Source organism: Brachypodium distachyon, chromosome 4 (genome assembly GCF_000005505.3).
Source record: "Brachypodium distachyon strain Bd21 chromosome 4, Brachypodium_distachyon_v3.0, whole genome shotgun sequence".
Lineage (NCBI taxonomy): Eukaryota > Viridiplantae > Streptophyta > Magnoliopsida > Poales > Poaceae > Brachypodium > Brachypodium distachyon.
In genome coordinates, this window is record NC_016134.3 from 27,737,135 (window position 1) to 27,749,068 (window position 11,934).

The window sequence follows — 11,934 nt, forward strand, 5'->3', positions numbered from 1 at the left end:
CCCGCGAACGTTTCGTTTGCCGTCGTCTCCACCTCTTTGGCGTCTCAGGCGATCAGGCAACACTCGGCGGCGGCAGCGCGTCGGTGACGATGGCGCCCGAGCCGCAACGCCGGCTCAACGGCGGCAATCAGGGATCACCGCAATACGATAAGTCCGCGGCCTAATATGTTCCCGCGTTCGTTCGTTGTCGCCAAGGACTCGTTTTTGGTAGGGTTTCGTGAGATTGATCGTTAGGGTTGAAGTTATGAGGTTGCAATCTCGAGCGAGATTGGTTGATCGTTAGGGTTGAAATTGCACTGATTTTCGCCCCTAATTTGGTTAGGGTTTAGGATTTTGAATCTTTTACCGTAGCATGAAAGAGGGTAAAATCTTTGCAATTTCGATTGAGTACTTGCGCATTATATCATCTTGTGCATCATAGACTTCATCTGGTACAATGTGCTTATATCATCTTTTGTTTCAATCTTGTAGATCCTGATTCTGAATTGTTTTCGGTCAATATTGAACACAATGGGTTTTTCTGTGGTATTGGATCTAATTTGCAATATGTTAGCTCCAGTTGGGACATTTTTGACTATTGTGATGTTGACACATGGTCACTTTTGTGGATCAAAGACTTGCCAAAGCAGCTTGGTTATGAGGATGATGACAGGATTAAAGTGTATTGGTTGCTTCGTAACAAATCTCTATCTGATGGCTTAGTTTGCATAGAGAAGGATAAAGATGTATTGGCAACAACAACAACTGTTAAGGACCATAAGATGCTTCACCTCATGATTGATCATAGCAACTTCTTAAAGAACTGCAGATCAAATGTAATTTGTACATATTAATCTTGTGTCTCTACTATGCAGGAAAGAGCTCATGTGACACTTGACAGATCACATGGTCATTTGCCAGAAGAGAGTTCATTTGTGGCAGCTGAAAGGGATGCAATGCCATCAGCAAAGGTCACAACAACAATGACAAGAGGAAATTTGAGAGCAACAGGATCTAGAGGGAGATGAAAAGGAAAGGAAAAAAGCAAACTAGTGAGGATGCTAGCTCATCTGTTGGTAGGGGAAAGAAAAGACAAGCTCAAGCAAGCTCATCTAGTGGAAGGGGTAAGAAAAGGCAAGCTGAAGCAACCTCACCTGGAACTGAAGCTGGGGCTGCTACAGCCACTACAACAAGAAGCAGAAGCACTACATGAAGAGGTAGAGGTGGAGCTGCAAAACCAAACACTAGAAGAGGCAGAGCTACAGGCCCACTTTACAGGACAGGTCCAGGATCTCTGTCATTTCTTCTGTTTGGTGACCAGGGGGAAACTGCTCAGCCATTGCCTGGCCTGAATGAGCAGTCAGCAAAAGAGGTACAGAACACTCGGAATGCATCTCAACCTGATGAAGATGTCTAGTTATGCACTGTCTGTTACTAATGTAGTCCTGTTTGATGCACCGGGTCTTATGCACTGTGTGGTATGTCTTAAGTCCTTTTGCTCTGAAAGCTACTGTAAAGAGCTTGCTTTTATGTGGAACTAATGGTGTGTTGCTACTATGTTGCTTCAACTTAATGGTATCTTCATCTGAATGGTGTCTTCTTTGGTTAAAGCCTATATGCTTCAGTCGTTTTTGCTTCTATTTCATAGCATTGTATATGTTCTTCACTAATCACAGAAATGTCATTCAACATCACCAGGAATTTCAAACAAACACTATTTATTTGAAACAAACAACAGAATTTCAGACTACATCAATTCACCAGGAATTTGAGTCATTCAAAATCAGCAGGATTTCAGACTACATCAATTCTTTATTTCAAACAAACACTCTAATGAAAAGAGCACACAATGGATACATAATGCAACATAAAGCACCACAAACCGACAAACTACATCTTTTCTTTCACTATTTCTCAGTTGTGCCCTGTGAATATTCTCCATATTCTTCATCCCTGCTATCATTCTGGAGATCTCTCCCTTGAGCTCGTCAATTTCCTTGGTCATCTTCAGATTTTCTTCTACCATTTTTCTTATGAAACTGAATTGATCATCATCAACAACTTCCAACTTCATTTGATCGTCATCAACGTCGGTCTGCTGGCACAAAGATAACATCTTCAACAACGCATTCAAATTTGAATCACCAAATCAAAAACATGTCACCCAAAATCACCAAATCGAAGAGGAATTCAATTACTAACCTTTCGTTTGCAATGCGGAGGTGCCGACCAGTACACTTCTCCTATCACAACCCACTCCGCGCCGGCGCCGCCGTCCGTAGCCTGTCGGGTCGACCCAGCCTCGCCGGTGACCACCATACCGGATCCTACCTCCTCACCCTCGCACTACCTCCTCACCCTCGCCGTATCTCGCCGCCCTCCTACCTCCTCACCCTGCCGTACCCGCTCCGACCTCGTCGCCTCTGTCGACCAAGATAGGGTTAGGGATTCGATTTGGGGAAGACGGGCTACTATGTGGTCCAAATTTGTCACAGGGGGTTCCTGTAAAAATAACAAATCTAGCAGCGCGTGACTAATCCAGCGCGGAAACACATGTGTCCGCCCCCGATTCACTGTGACAAAAAACGAATCCGCATACAAGTTAATGGACCACCTGGCCCCAATTTTCAAGTTCATGTATTAAAGTGCTCGCGCGGTACAAGTTTATGTATCGCCAATGTTATTACCTCAAAAGGGAATTAAGCACTAAAACTTTGCAATTTCTATTCCTTGAGGGGAGGCAGGTAATTGTGAGAGGGAAAGGGAATTGAGATTAAACTCCCATTCCCCTTCCCCCGAGCCTTGCCAAACACGCTGCAAGGAGTAAGGACAAAGCGAGCACCAAGGACTAGGCCACTAAAACACTACAATATCTAGGAAATGTTTGAGGTGAAAATCTCTATGCATATGCATTTAGAATTTAAAAAAAATTCAATTGTATTTATTCAAATCTTATTTAAAAATATCAGATGAAAGGTGGAACTTCTAATCATTTAATCGTATTGTATTTTATGAAAACCCCTAGACTTCTCCTTCACCGGATTTTTCATAAAAGTTTTAAGTGATTAGGTTTTGCCTTTTATTTGGATTTCTCAAATTTGCACAGAGTACAGTTTTTCACCTGATACATCTTCAATTATCTTTGCATAGAAAAATACAGTTAAAAAAATCTATACATAGGAAAATAATAGAAATCATTTCTCTGCTTCATAGGAAAACAATAGAAATAAAAAATTTAACTCCTAGATGACATTATTTATTCATTTGATTCAAAAGAATGGAGCACGTGAAAAACAAATGAAATTCTCTTTGATCATGGATTCAAAAGAAAATCACATGATTTTTACAATCAATTTGGACATTTTCTTTTTATTTCTTTGCATAAAGAACAAGACAATGATATTTAGTCGCATACTAATGTTACAATTTTACTTTTACTTTTTCTTAATAACATTTACAACTCTAAATTAGTATTTTTAAACCTTCCATGGTATCTATCTTCATAGTATATTTATTTGATGTTGTAGATATTAGTACATTGTTCTATAAACTTGGTCAAACTCTTTAAACTTTGAGTTGAGGCAAAGCTAGAACGTCTTATATTAATTAAAAATAAAAAAAGTGGGGGGAGTAGGACCAAAAATTACGAAGGTAAATTCAGAGACCATCACTAGATTTATTAAGAAAAAATATATAGGCATATAAGCTAAGCACCAGGCTAGCATTATTAATACATGAAAAAATTGACATGAACTGAGTGCAGGGCTATTTGGCACAAACCATCCTGGGCATTGAGTGCACAGCGAAAAATTGACATGAACTGAGAGATAAGCAATAGACTAACATTATTAATTGGCACAACAGACCATAATAATTTCATTGACACGGACCATAAAATTTACATGAAACCGAAGCATGAGTTTCACAACATAACAAATGCAACAGGTTTCTCATCCAAGGGGATCATTACAGCAGGTTTTCCTAACCAAAAGTGAAGACTTAGTAACCTAACCATCTCACATAAACACTTCACACAACCACCATTCCAGGTTTTCCTAGAGTAGAATCTTCACACATCCACGCTTCCCTTAATTATGGACTGCAGATTGTTGGGTGTTGCTCTCCCCTCCTTCATCAACCACCACACTTGTTTGAGCACACTCTGTGTTGCTGCCTTGTGCATTTTAGCCAGGGCCAAAGAGCAGGCTGTACATCCTTATTTTACCTCCTCTACGTCTGCTATGCAGGCAACAGACTGAAGAGAACCCACCATAGATTGGAGGGACCCCTCCAGGATCATGCAGCCGTGGTGCGGTCGCTGATGAGTAGCCCTTCAATATGAGCTCGACCCACTAAGTTTACTAGTATTGTAGCACTGCAAGCACAACACACCGTATCAGGTGATCTAGCGGCTGACATTAAATTAGGCACTCCTTGGCTATTGTGATTTTTTAAATGTGTAAGAAATTGAGAAGGCGGGAGTACCTACTATAGCAGAAAACCAACATTCAATTTGGCAAAAAAAAAACACTGAAACAAGAATTACCAGCTTACAAGGCAGAGTGACAATTCTGTTGTGCCATCCCGGTTACCAATTTTCATAGTCCATTCTTGGTTCATGTAAATATGAAATTTGTCAGCACTTTCCCTCTGCAAGCGCCCTCAGTCTTCAGCAAGGTGTGGCGCAGCTTCCTATGGTCTGGTCCGACCCAATTCTGTGTACTGGGATGCAGATGTGTTCAGACACAAAAATCTCTGTCTTCTTCAATTTTTCTTCCTCTGGTTTAGCTGCAACAGTCTTCAATTGGGTCGGACCGGACCGGATAAGGGGATCAACTTCAATCTACCTGGTCGGGGCTGGCGGTAACGGGCGTTAGCACCGTCTCCGCCACGTGGCCTGATGAGTGGGCCCACATGACAGTTTTCCCGTCAAAATGCCATAGAAGGAGAGATCGGTGCACCCTGCGTCCGTCTGCCTGAGAAACAGTTGGTCTTAGAAAAAAAAAACTGGTGGTCACGTGCACCTAACGGTTGTAAGGTGGTGGTCTTTTGTAATTCAATCTTGTTACAGAGACAGGCAAAATAACTCATGCTCCGAGGTTTGTACTAGTGGCCTTCTTGTCTAGTATACTATTTCCAATCTTTTATCATTCAATTCAGGTCTGAAATTTCTTGCTATTTCAACACAAACAAGGAGTAGATGTACTTGCCAGTGTCCACCATCAGCTCCTGCCTGTCAGCCTACAACAGATTGGTTCACTGATAAGCTTGCAATGCTCGTCACAAATGTTTCCCTTCCATCACTGAAGAAATTTGTGGTCTTGTAGAAGATACTATAAGCGCTCAGGTAAACATATATACATTAAGCATTGGAGAAAACTACGAATACTCCTAGAACCTTTCAGCATTGTGTATCACAGCAAAGTAGAAGTACATACTAGAAGTTGTTGGAGTTCATCCCTTTTGTTGGATAAACAAGGTGGTTGGCTCTTATAAAAAAACCGAGGTGGCTGCGACTAGAATACTACACCTAAACATAAGCAATCAGTCATTGTGAACAGTGAACACCAACCTAGTCAATCTTTGGCACAATGAACTCTGAAATTCTCCAGGGAGTAGGCTGACATGGATGAACAGCCGCATGCCCATTAAGATCAGAAAATGCACATCAGGTAATTAACAAACACATGGGAAGTGCACCTTTCCATCACAAACATGCAACCGTGTGACACTACGAGATGAGGAAACAAAACCGAAATAAAATTTGGATAGGTATCGACAAGAATAGGCCTCCAAAATTATCAAAACCTAATAACCTTGACAAAAATTGCTCTTCTGCCTGAAATACAGAGAGCAGACTATTACAAAACACAGGGCGCGCAGAAGTTCTTATCACACACACAATTCCAATTTCAAAGGACACTGAAATTGCAAGCAGTTGCACAAAAAAACTCAATTTGTTCTTACTTTCTAGTTTTCTATCACAATCTAAAAACAGAAGCCACTAAATTATACCCAAATGTCACCAGTCTACGAATCTGAGCAAGCAGAACAAAAGGCCAGAGCAACATCACCTAGCCAAATTCAGCGGAGCCATCCTATTTGCTGGAGCACAGCATCACACAACCGCCGCAGAGTCGCAGGTCGCGGCCCTTGAGCATGTCCACAGCGAGCCAATGCAACCAAGCGGCTTGCCGATCGAGTAGACGATGAGGCCAATCTCCCTAAGCTTCTTGGCATCGACGGTGTTGCAACAGTAGAAGTTGAAGGCCCGCTTCTATTATTACGCCATCATCATGGGCATCACTCCAAGCTCAAAAAAAGTGTCAAAAGCAAAAAAAATAGAGGCCATCACTATTCACTAGATTTATTAAGAAATAATATATAGGCCAAACAAAGGCATAACATTTATTGGCACAAACCATCCTGGGCATATTGATATCAACTGAGTGCAAATCAATAGAACAACATTAGTAATCGGTGCAACATACCATAATAATTTCAGCCACACAAAAATTGACATGAACTGAAGCATGAGTTTCATAACATATGAACAGCATCAGGTTTCTCATTGGATCATAACAGCAGGTTTTTAGGCCAAACAAAATCCTAAAAAGTGCAGACTTTGTAACATAACCATCGGACATCAACACTTTACACAACCATCATTCCAGGTCGTGCAAAAGAAGAATCTTCACACATCCACACTTCTCTTAATTATGAACGGCAGATTGTTGGGTATTGCTCTCCCGGTCTCCCCTCCTTCCTCAACTAGAACACTTGTTTGAGCACATTCCTCTGTGTTGCTGCCTTGTGTATTGCTGCCAGGGCCAGAGAGCATGCTGTAGATCCTTCCTCTACCTCTTGGTCTGTGCATTCCTACTATAGCAGACAACCAACATCCAATTTGGCAAAGAACACTGAAACAAGAATTACCAGCTTACAAGGCACAGTGAAAATTCTGTTGTGCCATCGCAGTTACCATTTTGCATAGCCCATTCTTGGTTCATCTAAATCTGAAGTTATTCGGCACTTCCCCTCTGCAAGCAGCCGCATAGTCTTCGGCAAGGTGTGGCGCAGCTTCCTTGTGAGGGCGTAGGAACTTCTCCGCGAATACCTTCTCGGTGACCACGACTGTATTATAGTAGTCCCTATCGCGATCTAGCAATCCATTTGCCTTCAGAAACTTTAAAACATAGTACCGGGGTCTGAGCCGACCCTCCAGGCTGTAAGTGAGCATTACTGGCCGATGAGCAATGTATGACGATTCCAACCCCACATTGGATATCAGGAACTCTGATCTGCGCAGCAGCATGTCCTTGGAACGCGCCAGCAATGACAGAGCCTTAGACAAAGCAATGCCGACCTCACCATCCGACCACCTGAATGTTTTCACCAGGTACTCCAATGTGGCGGCAATCGTTTCCTTGCTGTAGTATGCGACAGCCTGAAGCGCTTGAGTGAACATCCCAGAGCCACGGGGCACATGTAGTAGATCTTCAACACACGCCGCCTTTGCCTGGACACGCTCCGGGTTGGAGGTGAGCATCACCGGAACACGGGTAAACAGCTTGGCAAGATCACAACTACCTAGCCCACACTGCCGCAGGAACGCTACATTGGGCTTGACTACCCTCTCTATGTTGACATTCAGAATGTAGAAAGACCTGCGCTCGAGCCCCCGGAGGAAGTTCTCGCAGGAGCCGAAGAGGGGCAGATAGTACTGCAGCCTGGGGACGATGGATCTACAGCGAAATATGCCATAGGACAAAGACGCCAGGCGGGCGATCTCAGAATTCGACAGACCGAGGCCGGTGAGTCCAACGACGTTAGGGCCCAGTGTTCTCTTTACGGAAGCGCAGAGCAACTTCGGATCGTTGACGACGGCGGCGGCAACGTCGGCGCTGGAGAGGCCGAGGCCAGCGAAGAAGGCGAGGACGGCGTCGGGATTGGCTGGGGACTTGAGGTGGGAGAGCTTCGCGGAGGCCTTGAGGGCTTGGGGTCGGGTGAGGCCGCAGGTTTCGACCAGGTAGTCCTCGACGGCGAAGGCGGGGCTTGTGGGGACGGCGGGCGCGGCGGCGGCGAGGAGGCGGTGGAGAGAGGTGGAGGGAGAAGAGACGATGCCGGAGAGGATGCAGCTTCGGAGGCGGAGCATGGCGGCGGTGGCGCCGGAGAGATTTCCGGTTCGAGGGAAACTTGCTTGGGGTGGGGAAAGGGCTCTTCTGAAATGTGACTTGGCTACCCGAAAAAAAAAAAAGAAAAAAAAGTCAGGATGAGTGTGATAATAGGTTGGATGGGAACGGCAGTGACGACGATTGTTATGGTTTTGACGAACAGTAAAATGCAATCCTATTAGTTTCGTGAAGGTTTTAAGTTAGTTCTAAAAGTTTAAAAATAGACATTTGAGTCCTGAATGTTTGTTAAGTGGTTCACTGTAGGTCCTGGTTTTGTTTGGACGCCTCTGACCAGCCGACGTGGCAGTTTGACTAATGCCATGTCAGCTGGGCCCGCGTGGCAGATATCTTCCCCTCTCTGCTCTTCATGAGCTTCGAGCTAGCCATTCCCCCAGCAGCGGCCCTCTCCCCATTGTTCTCCCCCATCTCTCCCTCCCGCTCCGACACGCCTGAAGGAGGAGCCGACGTTGCATGGGAGTTCTCTGGCGCGGCCGTTTTCATGTGTAGCCTCAAATATGATGCGGGTGGCGCTGATGCGGCGCCCACCTCGCCGCCGCCGGCGTTTGGGGCTGCATGAACGGGATCCCGCTGGCCGAGGCTGTTGCCGTGGTGTGCGCGAAGTGCGGCTGATGCGGATGCATCGCATGGGGGTCCTGCCCTCCGGCCGTCGCTGCCGCTGCTTGCGCATGCGTTGCCTGCTGCTACTGCATCTTCCCGCGCAAGCGCGTCATCCTCCTTTGCGATCCCGCTCAGCTCCAGCAAACCACGGGCTAGGCGCTGCACGTCGTCAACCGCAAGCTGCCCTCGGGCGCACCGGCAGCGCTGCACATCGAGGCCACCAAGGACATAGAGGAGGGGGGGAACCGGCGTCCGTCTGGGGAGGACAGCAGGAGAGAAATAACCAAGGATCGGGGATTTTGTTGCAAGTTTCCTATTTGAAGGGTTATCTGACATGTGGGTCCAGGTGACATGGCATTAGTCAAACTGCCACATCGGCCGGTCAGAGGTGCTCAAACACAACTAGGACCTACAGTGAACAACTTAACAAACATTTAGGACTCAAACATGCATTTTTAAACTTTTAGGACTAACTTGACACTTTTGCGAAATATTAGGACTGCCGCTGCATTTTACTCTTTGACGAATATCAGAGTGTGCTTCTCAATGGTTTATCGAATGCTATCAGTTTGGAGTTCATATCCGATCCTTACAAGGTACACTTATTATTTTTACCATGTGTTATATGTTTTTGGCCATCTGGCACCATGCAAATAGGAAAACTTAGCCTTTGGACAAATAGAAAATGCATGCAATTTTTTTTTGATCAAAAGGGGCTGCCCCCGGTTTCATTAAAGGAAACCATAATATCTTTTACATAATTTAGGATAAACACTCATAGGCTTCAAAGCACCAGCCCTACAGGCCAGCACATTCAAACGCTGAACACACTACTTTACACATGGGTTCAATACAACAGAAAACCAAAAAAAGACCCAACACTTGTAGTTTCATCACCACCACAACATCTGTATCAGCATTGCCAATTTTCCAGCCGCTCACAACATCAACCTCTGAATAAATGCCGGAAGGCCTCAGCCATGACTCACCACATCCAACGAGAGCACCTTAGCAGGACCTCTCGAGTATCGGATTTCTGTAACCCAACTTAGAGATCAGTCATCGAACGAACTGTAAACACAACCGCAGATGGATCATGTGGCATTTGGTTTTGAAAACATGCATTATGCCTGGTTTTCCAAATAACCCATATGGCAGCACCAAACCCAACTACAACTAGATCCTCTCTTTCTTATCAAATTGTAACAGCCAACAGTCAAGCACTTCCTGAACACTTCAAGGCAAATTAGAAAAGCCAAACTAACTTGAACCACCTTCAAACATACTTAGCCAGAGAACAAGAGAACAAAGATGAACAATAGATTCTTTTCTAGAGAAGAAATAGACAATGGTCATCTCCTTCCCAGCCCATAGTTTGAAGCACATCTCTAGTGAAAATGGTTCCTCTATTGCCAAGCACCGGAATATCTTAAATTTGCAAAGGAACATTAATTCTCCAAAGAAATTTAAAAGGATAAGCTAGCTGAGATCGTTTCAACAATTTATAAAGAGAACCTGGTGAAAACTGCCCTTTGGCCTTGAGTTCTCAATATAATTTGTCTTTTCATTCATTCAGACTAAACAAATAACCATCCTTCTAAACCCAATCACACCCCAGCCTTCCAAGAAAACCCTAAGTACATATTAGTATGGAAAAAGAAATGGAAATGGTGCTTAGGATTTTCAGCGCCCAGTACATCGAACCTTCTGAAAATTTGCCCCAAGGCTCCAATTTCCAGTACAATCTATCTTTTTCGATCAGTCAAGCAACTCCATTAAACATCTACAGCAAAAAACCTCTATAACATGCATGATTAGCTCAAAAGGCAAAGCACAAATTGAGATTTCTAGCACAATTATAGATCAGATTGCAATAGGAAAACGATATCACCTGCAAATTGCAGAGTGACACAACCTAAGAGAAATAAAAGATGAACATATCCAAACTTAGACTAAACTTACACTAAATGCTACTCCCTCCGTTCCATAATTCTTATCGAAATATTACATGTATCTAGACACTTTTTAGGAATAGATACATCCATTTTGGGCAAATTTGAGACAAGAATTATGGAACGGAGGGAGTAACAAGGAAAAACGGAGAAAAGAAGAAGAAGAGGCACAGAACCGGATCAAGGCTGAGGATCCTGCGAAGGGCCGAGCCTTGAGACGGAAGCGGATCCTCGAGGCAGGTCAAACCAACGGCGCACGCGGTCGGAGGCCGCGGATCTGGCTGAGGGCGCCGGACCTGGGCCGTCGGACGGCGCCTGGGGGTGAGAGGGAGCAGGAGCCACAGGCTCGAGGAGGACCTTGCCACCGTCGTCCGGCGCACGAACCCGCGCTCAGCAACCGCCTCCGTCGACGGAGAGGTGGAGAAGCGGTGGCGGCGGAGCTCCACTGAGATCTGGCACGAGACGCCGGATCCAGGGGAGAGGGCGAAGGATCTGGCTGGGGCCGCCTCGACGGCGGCCAAAATCCAGGCAGCGACGGAGGAGAGGGGAGGGCGGCGGCGGGCGCTGAGTCGCCCGAGACCCTCCAGAAAATGTATGCAATGTTAACTGCAGAAAAACGTAAAGTCAGTAATCTGTTTAATTTTGCCGAGTCAAGCATTTCCGCTATTCATTTTTTAATTGAAGCCCTACTGGTAGTCACCATAAGGGCATATTCAACAAGGTGTTACTTAGACCGTTACTAAGAGGGTAGTGAACATTTTATCCCATGACTAGTAACAACATCTCCAATAGATGGTTACTAAGATCTAGTGCTAAAATTGAAAAGGCAATAGATGAATGTGAGAGGATGGGACCCACAAAGTAAGGCTTTAATAACAAAAGATCTCTCCAACAGGTGTTTTGTTGTTACTTAATTCTTGGTACAAGAGTCAAAGCAGTTTTTTATATAGGTAACTACTACTTCCTTTTTCATCCTTTTTTCTCTCCACATCATCAAAAGTCCTACATGTCACACCCTTAGTACTTGCTGACATGTACTATTGGAGATGCCCTAAGCGGAGGTTGACATGGCAGTTCGTCCTTGCCATGCTGGATGGCAATGTGTCAGCTAACAAGAAGCAAGATGTCGACTTGGCACTTCTTTATTGAGAACCAAGAAGATGGCCCATCACCCCCACCCACCCGAGAAACTAAAGAAAGATGGCCGTCGT

The 11,934-nt window shown here is 44.8% G+C and overlaps 1 protein-coding gene and 1 long non-coding RNA gene across 2 annotated transcripts; both read right to left on the reverse strand.

Annotated features, from left to right (window-relative positions):
* Positions 1 to 3,909: 3,909 nt before the first annotated feature.
* Positions 3,910 to 8,217, reverse strand: LOC100820939. Its single transcript, XM_010239553.3, has 2 exons — positions 4,526 to 8,217; positions 3,910 to 4,354 (listed from the first exon to the last, which is right to left on the reverse strand). The coding sequence occupies exon 1, from the start codon at positions 8,132 to 8,134 to the stop codon at positions 6,986 to 6,988; it is 1,149 nt and encodes a 382-aa protein (XP_010237855.1). The 5' UTR covers positions 8,135 to 8,217; the 3' UTR covers positions 3,910 to 4,354; positions 4,526 to 6,985.
* A 1,239-nt stretch (positions 8,218 to 9,456) lies between these two features.
* LOC112272393 lies at positions 9,457 to 11,362 on the reverse strand. The gene is made up of 2 exons (XR_002966119.1): positions 10,476 to 11,362; positions 9,457 to 9,807 (listed from the first exon to the last, which is right to left on the reverse strand). It is a non-coding gene; the product is annotated as an uncharacterized LOC112272393 (long non-coding RNA).
* Between the last annotated feature and the right edge of the window lie 572 nt (positions 11,363 to 11,934).

Coding starts and splice junctions, on each gene's coding strand:
- LOC100820939 (XM_010239553.3), bottom strand. CDS start 8,134: ATGCTCCGCCTCCGAAGCTGCATCCTCTCCGGCATCGTCTCTTCTCCC.